This window comes from Corvus moneduloides, chromosome 8, assembly GCF_009650955.1.
Source record: "Corvus moneduloides isolate bCorMon1 chromosome 8, bCorMon1.pri, whole genome shotgun sequence".
Lineage (NCBI taxonomy): Eukaryota > Metazoa > Chordata > Aves > Passeriformes > Corvidae > Corvus > Corvus moneduloides.
Window position 1 is genome coordinate 19,777,353 of NC_045483.1, and position 17,922 is coordinate 19,795,274.

Here is a 17,922-nt window from a genome sequence, read left to right on the forward strand (position 1 = left end):
TTCATTTACAGGATGTATTTATTACACTGTAAAAAGTCCATTGGATTTGTAGCCATTTACTCTGTATGTACACTGGTTGTATTCCCACACCAACTGCAGGTTCCTCTCCATACAGGATACACTGGGTTGGAGTCCCACCCCATGCCTCTCCCTGTCACCAGGGGGATTTCCAAGATTGAAATTATTGAGAATTTAGCCAACTAGTGGAGGGAGGAAGATCAGCGATGCAGCGCTTGCCAGGCAGCCAGCTCTGCTCTGGACATGAGCAGGGGGAAGAGAGCGGGGTGTCCTTGCAGCAGGTGGAAGCACAAGAATCACTGCCAGGGCCTCAGCTATAGGGGCCTTCTGGGGTAGAAGGACGTGGGATCCCAACAAACTAGAAGATGCAGAGGGTGCAATCTCTTCAGAGCTTCCAAGAAAAACCACTGCAGACCTGCTGGGCATCTGTCAGCAGGTGCCACAGATCCCCACATCTGTAGCTGAAGAGGATGTTCTCCTAAGCAAGGGGCTGGTCACCAAGAAACCAATGTGTAGCGAGTGGCAAGCAACACATCACTGATCCTCAAGTGCTGTGTGAGACATGGCCATGGTGCTCTGCTCTCAGCATTTCCTTCTCATCTGCTCAGCTAGGCAGAGCCTTCTGGATTTGCTCTCTCCAACCAGAAAGCCTGATTACATTTACAGGAGCAGGGATGAAAGCCACGCTTGCCCCTATCAGACTCGGCTGCTGCTTAATCTGTATCTGGCTTGGGGATTGCTGTCATCTGTGTTGCCGGAGGGAAAGCATGTGCCAGCAGGCAAGAAGCCCTATGTGGCAAACTGGGAGCTGCATTGTAGCAATCCACATGTCTAATAAAATTCTCTACCTGCTGAACCCAGGCGTGCCCAGAGCCCAAACAAAGCACTGCAACCAGAAGGGTGAGCAGGAAAGCTAGGGAATGGCTGGGGAATTGTCCAGGGACTGGACTGAGTAATCTTGAGAGGCAATCCTGTACTGCAATCCCTCTCTGGTGTGACATCAACAAGTTTTCCCTCTTTACCAGATGAATTGGTGGCAGCTTTGGTCCCAGGCTGCTGGGCATGGACCTTGCTGGCCCCTGAGATTGCAAAGGCAAGAAAGAGACTGCCCAGTGGAACTGGGCACTCCTCCATGGAGACAGGGATTTTTGGGCAGATTTCTAGGTGATGCCCAAGAAGGGAGCAGGATGGGATGTGCTCCAGAGGACTGCAGCAACAGCCCTTCTGCTCAGGTTAGCATCATCTTTTAAACAAACATGCCCACTACCAGGAGAACATTTGGCCAGCATCCTAGCATCCTCCATCCACAGAGCTTCCTCAGCAGACAGTTCTCCAACACCCTCCAACTAATTGACTTCAGAGGTTGTCATGGGGTCACTGGGCCGTGGAGTAGCTAAGAGGGGAACAGGAGAGGTGGCTTCAATTAGAGCTGGGTTGAGAATGATTGGAAGAGTCATAGGTGGCACCCCAACCTGCAGGGGAGAGGCAAGAGGCTGCAGGATGAGCGGCGGCTGTGCTGTCATAGGAGGTATGTCTGTAACGGGGCTGCCTTTGTTGAAGCTGATGCTGGGAAGAAGGAGAGGCAGAGGTGCTGATGGTGGGTGAGGGAGGTGCAGTGGCTCTCTCGGACTCTGGAAGAATGAAGAGACAAAACAGATCCTTACACAGGTCCTGACAAAGTCACCTATTAGCTCAAACTAAGCAGGGCTGACAATCACTCAGGGGCCTTTTCAGACTTGCCCCTTCATACCAGGCCCTGAAGAGCAGGGTCAATCAGAGGCATTCTGCCCACCCCAATAACATCAGCAACACGTAGCCATTGGAAGCACAACATTTCACAACACTAGAGGCCTGGTCACCAGAGATCATGCTAAAGCAAGGAAAAGCAGATCTATGCCACCGTGCTGGGAAGGTGATTCCAGTAAAAAGAAAACAGGACTCACCACTGACACCCAGTTCACAAGGCTTCTCCAAAGGAGCCACATGGGTGGATGGCCTCACATCCCCCACAGGAGAAGGGGGCAGGGCAGACACTACTGTTTTCTGATGCTGCTGCTCCATTGGTATTGTTGGGGACAGGATCCTGGGAAGACAAAACATGCAGTGAGACCACACCACCAGTTTGCTCACTCCTTTTGCCCTCTCTCAATTTGCCCTTCGTGTGCCAAGTTCCCACAGCCTCCTACAACTACCATTTCCATCAGTATCAAGGCACTATGGCAGCTGGGTACTGGACAAGGTGCAAGCACTGGTCCAAAACCTGTGTTCTTAAGGTTTCCCAGCCTCTCATACCTGGAATGACTGTCTGTTTGAAGAGCTCATCCCGCAGCCGAGGTAAGAAACAGTCAATGCGCTCCCAGGTGATCTCCCAGAGATCTGAGTATCCTGTCCGTGAGTCAGCACTATGGAATATCCCAGCTGTATCCATTACGGCAGCATATTCTTCAGAGACTCTGGAATGGCCTCCAGCTTATAATCACAGACAGGACACAGAATGGACAGATAGCAATGAACAAAAGCTCAAAACAGCCAATGGGCTGCCTTGGAAACAGGCCAAGGTGAGAAACCATGGAATAAAATGGTTTGGAAAGGAAGAAAGGTTAAAAAAACCCCCAAAACCCACACCAAATCAAAACACCTTTGAAGTTTAGAAGGTTAAAACACAATGAATGGTTTGTCCAAAACACTGCATCCAGCACCTTACCAGTAAGTCCACTGGAGCCAGCATGCATGTATTTGTCCATGAAGCTCCAGGATTGTGAGCCAGAGGGCAGCAAAGGTGCTCAGTGAGAGCAGTGGGGAGAGATGCTGTAGGAAACACCTAGGGAAAAACACAACTACTGTCAACAAGCAGTGTAGGGGCTGCTGCTCACTGACAAGCCAGCTTACAAATCTGGATTCCCCTCCTTGTGGCAGGCTGGAGCATGCACAGGACTGGCCTGAGGATGCCACAGGCCTCCCCTCTTCTGAGCTGCATATGTGAAGGAGTGGATCTTGTCTCTTTGTTGGAATGCCTTGCAGTCTGCATCACCATGGTCTTCCAGCCCTTCCAGACCTCTGCCTCAGGTCAGGACTATCAGCTTTGTGACATGCATCATTTCACCCCAAGAAATAGACTGTCTTCAACTAATGTTGAGTGAAATACTTCTCTATCATAAAGCCACAAACTCCTTCCTGGACAACTTTTCCAAGGACTAGAATCACAAGAGACAGTTCTGGAAAGAAGCAATGTTCCAGCAGCAGAAGCTGGTGGAGAAGCCCAGCACTGAAGACAGTCAAACTAGCACCCTGACACCTGTCCAGATCACAGATGCTGAGAAGCAAACACAGCAAATGGTTTGGTTTTCTTGAGGAACATGGTTTCCCCTGAGCTTTCAGGCAGCAGAGGTGTGCTCACCTTGGAGAGTAGTGTTGAGGCTCTCATCCTAGTTTCTTCCATCCCCCCAACATCAGCTGGGCTGATGTTCTCGAGTAGCTTGGTTAGCAGAGGGAACAGCACCTGTTGGATCAGACACATGGATATTTTAGAGCTGAAAAATGACTGATGAGATTGCACAGACAGCCTTACAGAAAGGCATTGGCTTTGGGACTGGTGCTTCTAGGCAGAGGACATGACAGAAGCAACAGGACCAGCACATAAGTAGGATTCACTGTAATACTCCAGGAGGCCCTGTCAGAAGCTTCAGTGTCTTAGGTTACAATGTAAGATGTAACCAAAAATATGTATTCCATCACCAGCTGTTAAAACCAGGTGGAGCAGTGTTCTTTATCTCTTCCATGAGATACCTCTGATAACTCCCTCCGGAGGGATATCTTCTGTTAATGGGCCATCCAGCCTCACTTCGTGACTCATAAAATAACATCATCCCATTGTGAGATGCTCCGCCCAGGGGAGGAACCAAGCATTCTTACCCTGGACATAATCTGAGGTTTGGAACACCACAGTCAGCCCTTACCTACTGGATTCCCAGAGGACAAGAGCTACGTAAACACCACTGGACCCTTCAGGTGAAGACCAGACCCTTCTACAGAATCACCGCTTCGACAGAACCGTATCTATCACTTCAAAGAGGACTGCAGCCACCATTTAGTTGGACTGCTACCACCCACCCTGACTGACAGGGTGTCAGGTCATATCCTGTCCTGGTTAAGCCAGTGTTTCTGATTATGGCCTTGTTCATATATACTAGTACAGAAACTGTTATTCCAATTTCTCATATCTTTGCCTGAAAGCCCCTTAATTTCAAAATTATAATAATTTGGTGGGAGGGGGTTACATTTCCATTCCAAGGGAGGCTCTTGCCTCCTTAGCAGACACCTGTCTTTCAAACGAGACACTAAGCAGAGAGGAACTTTTCACAGGACCAGAGTAGGGAACATCTTGTCTGTTGCAGTGAACAAGCTGCTCAAGAATAGACTGCTGAAGCAGGACAACACTCCTGCACACAATGCACACAATGCTGCCCCTGATCACATGCCCATCCCAGCATAGCAGTTACCTTGTTAACAGCAGGACCTCCCCATTCCAGGGCATCCAGGGACTGCATGGTCATGTACAGGAGGCCCGCTGCCAAGTAAGTGAGTGCTTGCATCCGTATCTGCCGTCGGGCATCACAGCACAGCCAGCAATACCTGCAAGAGAGGGATTTAGGGCGAAGCCCACAGGGAGAATGTCACATCCTCACTTCCCCAGTCTAGAGTAAAAATCTAATGAAGATCAAAACTCTCTGTGAAAAAAAATAATTATACTTGTTCCAGGCCATGGACTATCAGTCTACTACCAGATCCAGAAACATGTTGGCAGCTAACTCATCCTGAAGATGTTTTTCCAAATCTGATCCACGTTCTCTTTCAATTACAACAGCACCCTAAAAACAACCTATGCCTGCTTTCTGCAGCTAGTTCTGGCTCATCAACATTCCTGCCATACTTTGGAAGGTCTCTGCTCACTCTCATTGCCAGAGGATTGGCTTTACCCTGTAGCAAAGGACACCAGCAGTTGGACCCACAGTGTTCGGGAATCCGCTGTGATTTTCCTGGCTGCTGTCTCCAGGTGTTGCTGCTCCTCTGCCCAGGAGCTGTAGATGCGGCTGCTCGTGTGTGCAAGGGTGCATGAGGTCCAGGAGCTGCAAGTACACGGCCACAGTAAGAAACACACAGGACTTCAAATTTTGAAGCAACTCTGACCTCTGCTGTTCTCCAAAACACAGCTAAAAGGCTCAAGCTACTCGAGCTGCTTTCTGTATGTACACAACCACACACAGTATAGAGATGGTGTCAGGCCCTGCTGTCTGTGCCCTCCTTAAAGTGCCAGGTATCTTTAACAAGATTTATGTCAGTTCAGTAGCCCCGTCAGTCTCATCTTTGAGGAACACCATTCCAGTCCTCTCTAAAGGAAGAACGGGCTCTTTCCTGGCACAGAGCATTGACTCTCAGGCAAAGGATAAACCCAGTGATTCAGCTATGCTGTCCAGAACAAACTCTGAAACATTTTTTTTTCTTAACATGGTGAAGCACATGCAAAGTTCCCTTGCCTGTATAGGCACATGACAGCACTCTAGTCGGTTTACTACTGAACTGAGACCCAACACCCTGGCAGTCAGCAGCCTGTGCCTTCACACCTTTGAAGTTAGCAGCTGGAGAGAAATGACTCCATTAGCCCAGTCCTCTGTATTGAAATTCAGTGCCTCAGCCAACAGGGCTTTCCCTTTCCTCAAGCTCAGATGCCCTGTCAGACTCCTTGCTAATCCCACATGAACCTCATGCCTCCAAATGACCTTAATCCATTTACCTACTATAGTGCCTCATAGCTCAGACCTCCTTGCTTTTTCAGCAGGACCTCTCTCACCATTGCTATTCTGCTTTTGCCGGTACAAATTGCAGCCTTCCTCTTTCATTGCAGAACCACATACTGCCACCACAGCCACCTTCTGCCACCCAGTGCCCACTCATCCAGGATGCAACCTTCCCTTGCCCATAAAAGGAATCCAGTGATTACCTAGCAAGGCCCTAAGAATGGGAAAAGGAGAGGAGGAAATCCTTGCTATACTTACGTCCTGACTAACCTGTAAAGACACAGTGTGGTAGCTGGCAGGATGCTCTCATCCTCGTCTCATCACTGTGTGTGTGCGCCTGGTGCTGGCTCAAGACCCGGGATCGCCGTGTGGAGCTGTCTTTGGCTTTTTTTTTTAACCTGACTGGATTTTACTGTCATACCTGTGGCTCTTTCCCCTCTTCTCCTGGGACTTGTAGCTAGGAAGTAAAAGGCAACAACATTCCATATACAATAGTCCAACTACAAAATTTTCTGCTTTTCTACATACAGAGCAGCCACTTTTTGATATCCCAGCAGAGGGCCCTGGTCCTCTGAAATGACCACTATCTGCTTGTAGGGGACCCAGTGCCCTCAGGAACAACTTTCAGCAAGAGCTGATACTGCTGTTCTCCACATCAAACTCAGACCTCCCCTCCATCATAGGGAGGGGGATAAGAATAAGGTCCCTGCTGCTAGCAGAAGACAGGACACTCCTCTCCTGGTAGACCATTTTCTTTGGGTTGGGACTCATTCCCTGACAGTGTACTTCACACTGCTTGCTGACTGGCCACCCTCAAGCCAAATCCTGGTTTGTCAAGTGAAGGGCCATCTTACCCCCATTCAAGCTGGCCCTCCACGAAGATACGTAATTGTTTTGACGCAGAGCTCAAAGTTCTCAGGTGTAACATGGGCAGCATCTCGCACGTGAAGGACAGGGACTCGACACATTTCATGAGAGACTTTGTGTCGTGTGGGCCCAAATCAGCCCCACAGTCAGGCTGTACTGACTTAAACGAGCGGTGATGGACCCAGCCTGCTAAGCCCAGCAGTGGATCTGGAGTTGTCGATGTCATCTTCCCCCACCGCAGGGCACAGCAAGTGGGTAAGCAGGAGAGGGTAGCACAACAAGCAGCATCTCATGCACACACTGAAAGGGCCTTTCTCAGAAGCAACAGGTAATGTTTCTGTATGGTCCATTTCCCTTTCTCCTCATTGGCCTCAAAGCTTTCTCCTTTCCATCTGTGTCTCTCCCATCCTCCCTTTATATTATCAGCTCATCTTAGCTCTCTTTTCTATTGTCTTATTCTTCTCTCACTACCACACCCTCTGCTCAAAACCATGGTAGGAGTAGTCTTCTTTGGGCACCAGAAGCCCAAAGTGACTACTCACCACTAGCCAGCCACTGTTCATGACGTCCCACATCTGTGATGGAGCGATGCATCTTGCCTGGCTTCCCATGGTCTGTGTACACCTCAGAGTCAGAGGTGTAGCCACGGTCCAGGGCTCATGTCACTTGGATGATAGGAAGAGGACACCTCGCTGTCTGATTGAGCACCTTCAAAGACAAAAGGCGTGGGGTTTTAGATCAAGCCAAATCAGGAACTTGCAAGAGCAGCTGTGGATAAGGGAGAAGCAATCCAGATTAGTCAGACCAACATCAACCAGGGACCACAAGTGGTACTAGTATGTTCCACACCTGTCAGATCTACCTGCCTGACATTTAGGATAACCTTAAATTTCTCATGTCCAAGACAGAAGTCTTTGCAAGGACAATTTAAGTTACTGATATAATGTTATTTAGAAGCTAAAACTCATTCTCTCCATTGTTCAACACCATCTAGAAACTCATCAACAGACAGGACTTGCTGTGAACAGAGTGCAGCTGAACATTTCATAAGGAGATAGAAAACTAATGGTTTTGATGTGCAAGGTGCAAGTCAAGCAGTTTGCTCTATCAGCAAAGAGAAGACAGCTCAGAGGGCAAAGTCCTGAAGTGTTTTTAAAAATCATGCTTCTCCCATCTGTCTACACAAAGCATCAGGACCTATCAAAGAAGTTCTAGAAAAGCAAAGAGAAACAAAGCCTTCTGGAGGACTCCCTTCTTGCTCTTTACTTCAGAAATCTGAACACATCAGCCACAAATATATTGACAGCTGGCTAAAGCAAAACTGAACAATTTGCTGAAAAGACCACCTTTCTAACACAGTCAAGAGAAGTGAGGAATAGTGTGTTGGTCTTGTGGGAATGGTTCAGGGACTATTAATACAAATAGATCTAGTAATATAATTTTAAAGAAAACTCATTTTATGAGAACCTTAAAATGGGGACAGAAAGGAGTCAGTCCCACAAAAGAAGCAAGTATGACAGGAATAGCAGCTGGGTTTACATTTACGTGCCCAGATAAAAGACTATGGCGCCCAAGGCACCAAACCACAACCAGCAGAAAATGCTCCTTGGGTAGAGCAAAGACCTCCTACAGCTGCCAGAGCCAGTATCAGTTTTCTTCCCACTGCCCCCCAGGGACTAGCACCTGGATTGCTGCTCACTGAGAAGGAGGAGATGGCAGAATAGAGACAGGAACAGACCATGAGGAGTGAACAGCAGGTGCTGGTCTTTAATCTTGCTAATGTAGTTTAATATCAGCTTTGTTTTCTTGCAGTCCCCTTTGCTAATTGAAAAGCTTGAGGAAGCAGCTGCTTATCTGGCAGGCAGGCATCAGATTTCCTAGCAAAAGCTGGCCTGTCTTACCTGTGTCGTTATCTGCCCTTGCTGTAACCTGCAGGGCTGCGGGCGGCTTCACCCCAGACCCGATGCACTCCAGGAGGGTGAAGAGCGTGTACCAGTCATCCCCAGAGTGAATGTTGGCAGCATTGGTCTTCAGGAGCTCATGGAGGCCGTAGGCAACCTCGTGGCTAACTCTGGACAGCACATTTGGCTTCATCATAAGTAAAATACGTAATGAGAGGAGAACCTGGCCAGAGAAGGAGACAAGAATAACAGACCCTATTACTTACGCTCCATTCTCCAGCAACGTACTCCTTCATTTATTTAGAGCTACTTACAACTGCTGTTTGTTACCACCTGCAGCACAGGCAGGTTAACATGGGTCTATCCAACAGCAACTGGTTTCCTGTGTCACCGGGTATAGCCACAAAACCCCAGTAACTGCCGTTCAAAAATCCCTTACCTGTGCACTGATCTCATCTCGACGCAGCAGTCGAATGGCCAGTCTGAGCAGCCCCACCACTGCCCTCTCCACCAAGAAGCAGAACTCCATTGCATGGACACAGAGGTGATAAAGGTGGTCTCGGACAGTTTGCCAGACACAGGTCACACGGTCCCTAGCCACAACAAGGAGGAGGGAAAGGGTAGGATGAAAGGATGTGAGACAAGTAGGATCCAGCTACCTCTCCCACCCAACTCCAGACCCATTATTCTTAACTTCATTGAAAAATTCCAGTTGGAAGATATAAGAACAGACAACAGAAACAACAAAACCATCCAAACTTCTTACTCATTTACTTGTAAAGCAATCAGGTGGGAGAATTCTCCCTCTGGAGTTTAAGTTTATATTCTCCAGATTTCAGGATATCAAGCACTAATTCATGAGCTAATAGCCTTTCTGTTTGCACATGCTAGAGTGGAATTGTTAAGCCCTGAAATTACAGCCACATGCTGCTTCAGCTGGCAAATCGAGGACATAAGGAACTCATTCCCTGAACCCAGGCAGCAGCTGCAGTAAAGCAAGGACATTACAGTGAATGTGCATGTATTTCAAGGTCATACCTATTCTCTAGAACAATCCGCAGAAGCATCTCCAAGCAGAAGGCTGCATCCTCTTCATCATATGTCCTCCTCATCAGGAGTCACAGAGATTAGAGCCTGGAAGAGCCATGATATTTTTATGAATCACAAGCTCCCAAAATGAGGAACCAACAGAATGCTTTGAGTCTGGCCAAAAACTGTATTCCACTGCCTGGTGAGGTCATGTATAGTCTATCAAAAAGGCACTGGATCGAGGTCAAGCCTAAATCTATGGGAAAAATATATCTTTTTTTATTATGCAAGATACAATATGAACTTAAAAGAATGTTAAACTCTGACAAAGTCTCTCAGATGGAGAGGGAATTCTGATATCTGGCAGTTTCTTGCTAATACCATGTGAAGTACAGAAAAAGCAGGCATACTTGACTACAAATACTGGAGCTATTCTTCTCAAGCCATCAGCTTATATATGAAGGGAGAACTCCTGACATAATCGGTAGTAGGAGCACAATGTTCCCCTGGAACTGAGATGGACACTTTCCCAGGGAGATGAGCTTCTCTAGCCCAAAGGCTAATGAGTCCAGCCTTATTATATCTCCCACAGCAGCCAGGCACCACACTACTTAGGGACACACTGTCAAATATTTCTGTACAGCTCTTGCCTCTAGAGTGGCCTTTTAGAATGCTCTCATTAGGTACACAGCACACCTGAAATGACGAAAATCTTTAAGCTCTGACACAGAACTACAAATACTTTCAAACACTTGCCAAGAATTCTCAAGGCTTTTAGAATGCATTCCACAATTTAATGTTTTCTTCTACTGCCAGAGCAATTTGTGTCTGCCAGAACAGCAGTTACTTTTAACAGGTGAACTAATGATTAGTTTCAAATCCCAAATAGTTCCAAGACCTCCTCTGAGGACAGAGGAGCTAGGTGAGTACACAGCACATATCCACTATCATGCATAGCATACTTGTTCCACTACCATCTGGTCCCTTGCCCAATATCTCTCTCACCTTCATGAGCTCATGGAGGGATTCAAGTTGGAGAAATTTGCTTTCTGTGATCAACTTCTCAGGATCACATTGCTGCAAAAGACAGAAAAGACAACTGTGCATCTGGAGAGTGTGGAAGGCATACAAACAGATCATCCAGAAACACATCATGTTCACAGGAAAGGCACCGATAGTTGTTATTATCTGGAGGAAAACTCCTTCCAACTAGTTCACACTTTAACATCAATTACATTTAACAGACCTGATCTGTGCTAAACAGATTTTAACAGGTAACTTCTCTGACCACACAGTGGTCAAACCCCAGGTTCAGATTTTGTTGGCACCATATACCTTAACACTGTCTTGGAAAAGATGAATTGTTTGAGAATTCATTAATTTGTCTTTAAATACAGGACTGTGATGCCCAGGGCAGATCCCAGCCTGGTGAATCATTCCTATTTTGATGTGTTAGTACCTTTGTGCACAGCAGCACAAAAGACCATTTAGCTATCAATCCAGATACTCTCCTTTGTAGATCCTTTCAGTTCCCAAGTCTCCTGTTACCTGCAATACTGCCAAGCAGCATGCATATTTATGCCTCTGTTGCCTGTTACCCACATAGTATTGTCACCAAGAAAAAAACCAGGTTCTTCTACGGCACCATATGTTACTTTATGCATTCCAAAGCTGCTCGCTTTGCCTCCTGTGTTTCCGTAGATGGCCCTCTCATACCAGATTGCTCCTGTCCCACTGAGGGTGAGCCAACTAACAAAACTCAGTACTGTTGATTCACACTGCAAACCAGAAGACACCAGCATCAGTAAGAAAACAATCATGTTATTTTCCAGCCTTGGTACAAAAAAGACTGCCTGGGACATCCACGCCACTCACCGGTTAGATGGTGTCTCCTCACGCTGCAGATAAATTTTGCCATTAGGATCCACAAAGTCTTCAACCTGGAACAGAGACCAGGACATGCATGTAACCAATTGTCCACTTCTTTACAGCCTTCCCCGCCAACCCCATTGTGTTCCTCTTAGTGATGAAACACTACACCAAACAGCCAAAATGTGTGCAGTCAAACCCAGCTCTTCACCCCACTATCCTGTCAGTAAAGTGCCACTCTCATCTGGTAACACCAATGCTGTGCTCTAGTACTTCATGCCTATAAGCATGTCCCTCTTCTGCACAACATTCAAAATCTGTTAAAGTAAAATAAATGCTGGAATTCCTCAAATCTAACAAGAAGTAAAATGAGAAAAAATGAAACAAGCTACAGAAGAAGCTGCACATAACTTGAACACTATACCCTTCACAGGCTTCCAAGTTCTGTACACACTTTACCAAAGCCAGGCCTTCACAAGAGAGCCCTCCTACTTTTGGAACTGGCTCTATGAAAAGCCAGCTTCCCACTCCCCTAACTCCTCAATTATCCACCCAGCCAGCTAATTATTACCTCCACCATGGCCTTGGGCAGCAGCTCTGCCCGGGAAAAGCTGTAGCATGGCCTCCATGATGTTTTTTCCAGCCCTCTCGCAGAATGTCACCATGGCGATGGGCCAAGTGAAACACAGTCTTTGCTGCAATATGGGCCTTGGGATTACTTCCAAAAACAGTGGGCAGGTTCTCAATAGACTGCAGGAAAGAAGAGGCAGTGGCAATCAGTCAGAAAGAGATGTTTTCTTTTCAACACAAATTAGGGCAGATGCTTCAGAACTGGTTATGGGAAAGATAACAATTCTCTGTACGATGCTTGGACAACTCCTCAGCTCATATTCACTTTGCACAAAAACAAGGACAAGGTGGCTCACCTGATACAAGCTGAATCACTGAACCACCTAGATATAAGCTCCCCAAGAACGACAACACCTCAGAACATTTTGAAATTGCTTGCTGAAAAGCCACTAATTTATCCTGCTACAGGAGCTCAGCTCAGGATCAAAGCCTTCTACAAAAAGTACCACATCTCCTCTGGATGCAGGAATTACTCTGCCGTGCTGTTAGAGAAAGAAACTATGGCCAAAACCATTGCTTGACTTGCAAAGTTACTTCCTACCACTACCTAACAGCAAGATTCAAAGTAATTTCAATCCTGACGTGGAGTCTCTGCCAACAGTTGCTGATCACAAATGCTCATAATCTGTTCAACACACTCACAGCTTTTGAAAATACAAAAAGTCATTGAAACCAACCAAGCATATGCTGCCAAAACAAGGAAAAAACCAGCAAACATGTGAGCTAGTATCAAACAGTGTAACGTGCTCCATGTTTTTGTAGTTACTTAAGGTCATTGCAATCTTCCTTTTGAGAAGGGATGGGCTTTGCCATTCTCTCGTTTACATGAGCAAAATCCATACTTACCCCCTCATCAAGAATGGAGGAGAAGACAAGGGATTGAAGGAGTCAATCTACCTCATTTCAGATCTGAAGTTCAGAAAAACTAGCTCTTGCTTCAGCCAAACTGCTGGCAAAACTGTTATCAAAATGGGTCTTGATTTAGAAGCAAACTCCATTAGAAGTGCCAATCTGAAATCTGGCAGAAATGCAACAACCAATTTCGGTTTTTTCCATTGTTGCTATGGGGAAACCACATGAATACATGTATTACTGAAGTGTCAGGGTGCAAATAGCAATATGCCTGACTCTGCACCGTGGCATGAAGCCACATCACTGAAAACCCACACACACAGGTTTTGCTACTACTTACACGAGTCAGTATGAGTTCTTAACTATGGCCCATGAAGTGGGACACTAATTCTTCCTAATCCAGTCAAAGCCCCTCCATGTTCCTTTCCATTTCCCATCTTTCAAAGTGGCCATGCATAGCAATTGCAGTGCATGGAGAGGATGCCTGCTTTGACTCTTTCAGTCTTCTTAAGATCGCCTCTCCTTCCTCCAGACTTAAATATTTGTTCAGTTGTCCTATTCCACTCCTGTCTCCAAGCCTTACAGGAATTTAGGACAGCGGAAAGTAATTGATGTACCTGGAATCTGACCAAAGATAAGAACTCAGCCTTCTTCAAATCCAGAAGTCCCTGATTCTGTGTCACCACCAAAAGACATGCTTACATAATTAACTCAGACCTCAGACTGCTCCAGATTCCAGTCTCACAACTAGATGGGATGCAGCTGGCAATAGCTGGTGCATCTGAGGACTTAGTTGCTAGTCTAGTGCTTCTGCTGTGTAAATCTGTGTCAAACTGTCTCATGGCAGACATTCCTCTGCTTGTGTTACCTACTGGTAGTCTTGAGGTCTGGTGTGCCTGCAGAGGATTCAGGTACTGCATCTTTACTGTTGTCAGCTGTGGAGGAAGAGGGAATCTAAAGCAAACCCTCTGCATGGGATTTCTTTGTCTTCTAAAAAATTCACCTACTTGGCCTTTTTACTACCATGCTTTCAGTCTTGAATCATCTTGTTTCCCTTTTCCTGTATGTGTGGCAATTCTGTTTTGCTCACTGTGGGTCTTGCACTGGTTCTGAGAACAATACCGTGAGATCGTTCGGGAATTCTGACCCTTTACAAGAATTGCTGTCAGCTACTCCTTAGTACACAGCATGGTCTGCCCACGGCACTGTCTATCGAAACACCTTTGGGGAAAAACAGGCGGATGCTGTAACACACAAACAGATTTGGGCAATAAAGCTCACACTAACCACAGCACCTTCAATTAATTCTCATGGTACACCCCAAAGAAAGAGTCTTTAGGGCTTGCCAAATGTGGGGCTAACAGCTGATCTTACTACCCGACTCCACACCCCAACTGACAATGCAAAGCATTCGTTTTTCTAACCCCTTTAAGCTTATGCTGTGTATCTACACAGCTCCTACATTTTGGAAGTACAGCTCACAAAACAGTCCCCCTTGACATTGCATAAACCCTGTAATTGCGTAGTCAGTATCTGAAATGTATGAACTTGCTTGGGATCACAGGGAGATCTAAGGCTCTTCAGATCAAATAGGTGATTAATAATTCTACGTCAAGGCATTCTGCTCTGCACAAACTGACACTTGTGAGTAGAAGAAAATTTGCATATTTGAATCTGTCCTATGGAAGTCACACTTCACTACATGTTTCCCATTGCTTCCTCTAGAAAACTCTGGGTAGGGGCTGATAGATCCCTACAGATACAGTGATAACTAAAATAAGCAAGTATTGCTACTTAACAGAGGAAGAGAGCTCCAGCGCACTAGAAGTCATGCTTCTTTCCCCTCCTTGCAAACTTACCTCACTGCTGAGTGCTGTAAACTTGCAGAGAGAAATTATGAGATTATCAAACACATCACTAAGGCCATAGTGAGCAGAAATCATGGCACATTTCCTGGGAAAAGAAGAAAACAGAAAATAATGTACTAAGCCAGCACAGATAAGTCTGTCCGCAGGACAGCAAATCTGAGACCCCCTCTGTTGACATTTTAGACCTTCCTCTCCACCCATTCATAATGAATGCTTATGTATAGAAATCTACTATTACTGCTCAAATAAGCTCAATCCTTATCCATAGATACTGATATTTGTCTATGCTGATGCAAGGATCACTTTAAAGAAGTGAGTCTAAACAGACAGACCACTTGCACCTGAGCATTACATCCAATCTCCTGTCCTGATGTAAGAGAGTTGCTGAGATTGGTGGTAATGTTCAAATCCAGTTTCCAAGATATCATGACTACAGCAGTGTACTGACAGAGCTTTAAAACTATGCTTAAAGCATCATTTGGTCTGATCTAAGCATGACCAAGGATCATTCCAATAGAGTTGCTCACAGATAGTAAGGTTTTTGACTACTGGTCATCTGGGAAGGAAAAAAAAATCAATCCCCCATTCCATCTAGGCTCAGCTATGGAGTCACACACATTACAGGTTTTGTTCATACATGGAGATTTTGCCAGCATCACTGTGCAAGAGTGACTTTTCCCCTCACTTCTAAACAGCCCAGCTGTGTCAGTAGGTCCTTTAAACGCAACCAGGTTGGAGCTTAAAAATATGTACCCTAGGACTTTGATTTATTACAACACAGCAGTCAAGCTAAACAGTGACTGGCAACCCAGAGAGGCCACGAGGGGATGAATTGATACAAATGGCAGAACACTAGAGGATCATAGGTCATAAAAAAGTGCTTTTCAATAGCTAGGAAAAGCAATATTTGATATTCACTGTGATGTCTCTCTAGGAGATAAACAGGAGCCAATAGTCACACTTTTACTCTTCTGGGTCTTTATGAAGGTAAGAGTTACCTGAAACCAGAGATAGCCTTCTGGATTATTGTTTCCTCTAAGCTCTTGTCAAAAACATAAGAAAGTGCTGCAATGGTGGGTCCCCATGTCATGGTGAAGAGGTCATGGTCATAGCTTCCAGGAGGCACATGGAGAAATATTCCCTCATCAGTGGCACCACGATGCAGCAGGACATTCCAGATATAGTTTTCCTTCACCAGACCCGTCTGCTCTTCTGGCATCACTATCTCATCATTTCTACAAGGGAGGAAAGCAGAAAGATTGAATTTTTCATTCTGAGCCAAACCTAACATTTACACAGTGCCTTTCATTACGTGGTCCCAGAGCTAAGCAATACCTATTCTGGAATGATTTTGCCAGCTCCTGAAACATTCTGTTTTCCTAGGCCTTCCTGCTTCCCCTGCCCTTCTTAGATATCCTGAATATAAAGTCTGGTGGTTCTCAGAAGCACCCAGCAGCAACTTGTGTAAGGTCGGCATTGAAGAAGCAGGTACCTACTGCTACAAGTGCAAAGCACAACACATACTGCCATTAAATGATGGGAAATTTTGGACAGCACACTGGCAAAGCTTCAACCGCCATTCAACTCTCACCCTGTTAAGAGTGCTCTCTTTATCTCATTATTTCAGTTAAAACTAAATTGCTACATTGCTGCAGTCAACAGTAGGCAAAAGTATCTTTGCATAAGAATAATGGAAATATTCATATTATGCCAAAATAAAATTTTAGAAAGCCAGGCAGTAGAAAATTAAAACAAGAAACCAAAAGTATGATTGATTTATAACCAGGGTACCACAGCTCCTTACTCTTAACTTGGATGAAGCTATACAGTAATAAAACAATTATGATCAATCCAAGTACTGCTTGCAATCCCAGACTAAAATATATAAAGCCTAAATACATACTCTCTAGACTAGGGTATTAATGCACAAGAGAAAATCCTCTGCAAATGACCAACTAAGTGAACAAGAGCCTCAAAGCCACTAAGAATAGCAGATTGCAGCCAATCTGAAAAGTAGAGTTCTTTCTGCAATCAAAAATAACATACTTCAATTGCCAAAGAAGCAATTTTTATGTGCTAACAACAACTATGAAAACTGCTCCTGATTTATGCATAAGAAATAAACTCAGTTTCAGGTACTGGCATATTTTGACAAGAGCTGTTATTACTGTGATTATATAGGAAAGTAAGTTTGCAGTCAACAGTGCATTATTTCTAAAATTTCATATATGATTGAAATTAACAGAAGTTAATGGGTTTACTTGGAAAGCCTCAGGAAATGAAAATGTGCTTAAAGGTGAAATGCTAAGACCCTGAAGAGGTCATATACTACTTCATACAGATTACAGTCTTTCCCCCTCCTCCCCCCCAATAATACAAATAAAACAAAGAGTTCCTCAATCTCAACTATGACATTGGGTCAATCCATCTGAGATGGAGCAATACTGAAATGATACACCAATTATTCTAATCATAGAACATACTGGAAAAGCTGGAGTACCTGGTGATGGGGGAATAAAGGGAAATAGACTGGGATAAAGGCTGGGTAACAAAGATATGTGTATATGCTCAGTGTACTATTCAAAACATTAAGAACATCCTCAGGGGAGAGAGGCCAGTCAAAACTAGAGCTTTATTTGAAAAGTAGAGCGACATCTTGAAGAACTTCCAGATATTCAGGCATCACCCCACCTTCCTGGAGAAGGCTCAAAAGGGTGGGTCAGCCTAATCATACTGCCCTGTTTCCAGCATGAGCTACTGCCTGCCACTGCAGATGGAAATCAGCTGAGACTCAGTCATATCCTGTCTCCTCAGAGATGTAATCCTCTCAGCTTCAAATTGGCTGGGCCTGGATTTACTGATTTTTGAGCTATTATTAAAGCTTCCCACCCAAAGCTAGCTTGTGCACAAAAGGGCCTCAGCCACCAGGAACTCTCCTCAAATACTGTTCCGTGTGCCAAGAGCTTCGGGGGTAGCAGAAACTGCTGGTGAAGACAGCAGCCTCATATGAAGAGCTCAAAAGCAGAATATATTAAACGGAGACCTGGACACTGTGTCAGGGCACAAGTGCTGCCCTGGGGATGAGATTATCTC

The 17,922-nt window shown here is 45.5% G+C and overlaps 1 protein-coding gene across 1 annotated transcript in view; it reads right to left on the reverse strand.

The window, feature by feature from the left end:
- The window catches only part of GBF1 (golgi brefeldin A resistant guanine nucleotide exchange factor 1), a 106,653-nt gene continuing 88,731 nt past the window's right edge, over positions 1 to 17,922 (reverse strand). The window contains 38 exon segments of the mRNA XM_032116563.1: positions 1 to 1,590; positions 1,592 to 1,649; positions 1,962 to 2,101; positions 2,250 to 2,451; positions 2,454 to 2,481; positions 2,718 to 2,765; positions 2,767 to 2,836; positions 3,414 to 3,517; positions 4,518 to 4,650; positions 4,936 to 4,939; positions 4,995 to 5,022; positions 5,024 to 5,125; positions 5,127 to 5,144; positions 6,072 to 6,114; positions 6,116 to 6,213; positions 6,216 to 6,270; positions 6,668 to 6,702; positions 6,704 to 6,759; positions 6,762 to 6,818; positions 6,821 to 6,842; positions 6,845 to 6,906; positions 7,157 to 7,159; positions 7,216 to 7,249; positions 7,251 to 7,334; positions 7,336 to 7,388; positions 8,582 to 8,804; positions 9,021 to 9,174; positions 9,620 to 9,684; positions 9,686 to 9,715; positions 10,616 to 10,689; positions 11,267 to 11,342; positions 11,344 to 11,388; positions 11,482 to 11,550; positions 12,051 to 12,083; positions 12,085 to 12,117; positions 12,119 to 12,229; positions 14,821 to 14,914; positions 15,828 to 16,064. Of these exon segments, the coding sequence (XP_031972454.1) occupies positions 1,365 to 1,590; positions 1,592 to 1,649; positions 1,962 to 2,101; positions 2,250 to 2,451; positions 2,454 to 2,481; positions 2,718 to 2,765; positions 2,767 to 2,836; positions 3,414 to 3,517; positions 4,518 to 4,650; positions 4,936 to 4,939; positions 4,995 to 5,022; positions 5,024 to 5,125; positions 5,127 to 5,144; positions 6,072 to 6,114; positions 6,116 to 6,213; positions 6,216 to 6,270; positions 6,668 to 6,702; positions 6,704 to 6,759; positions 6,762 to 6,818; positions 6,821 to 6,842; positions 6,845 to 6,906; positions 7,157 to 7,159; positions 7,216 to 7,249; positions 7,251 to 7,334; positions 7,336 to 7,388; positions 8,582 to 8,804; positions 9,021 to 9,174; positions 9,620 to 9,684; positions 9,686 to 9,715; positions 10,616 to 10,689; positions 11,267 to 11,342; positions 11,344 to 11,388; positions 11,482 to 11,550; positions 12,051 to 12,083; positions 12,085 to 12,117; positions 12,119 to 12,229; positions 14,821 to 14,914; positions 15,828 to 16,064 (3,007 nt within the window). The 3' untranslated portion in view covers positions 1 to 1,364.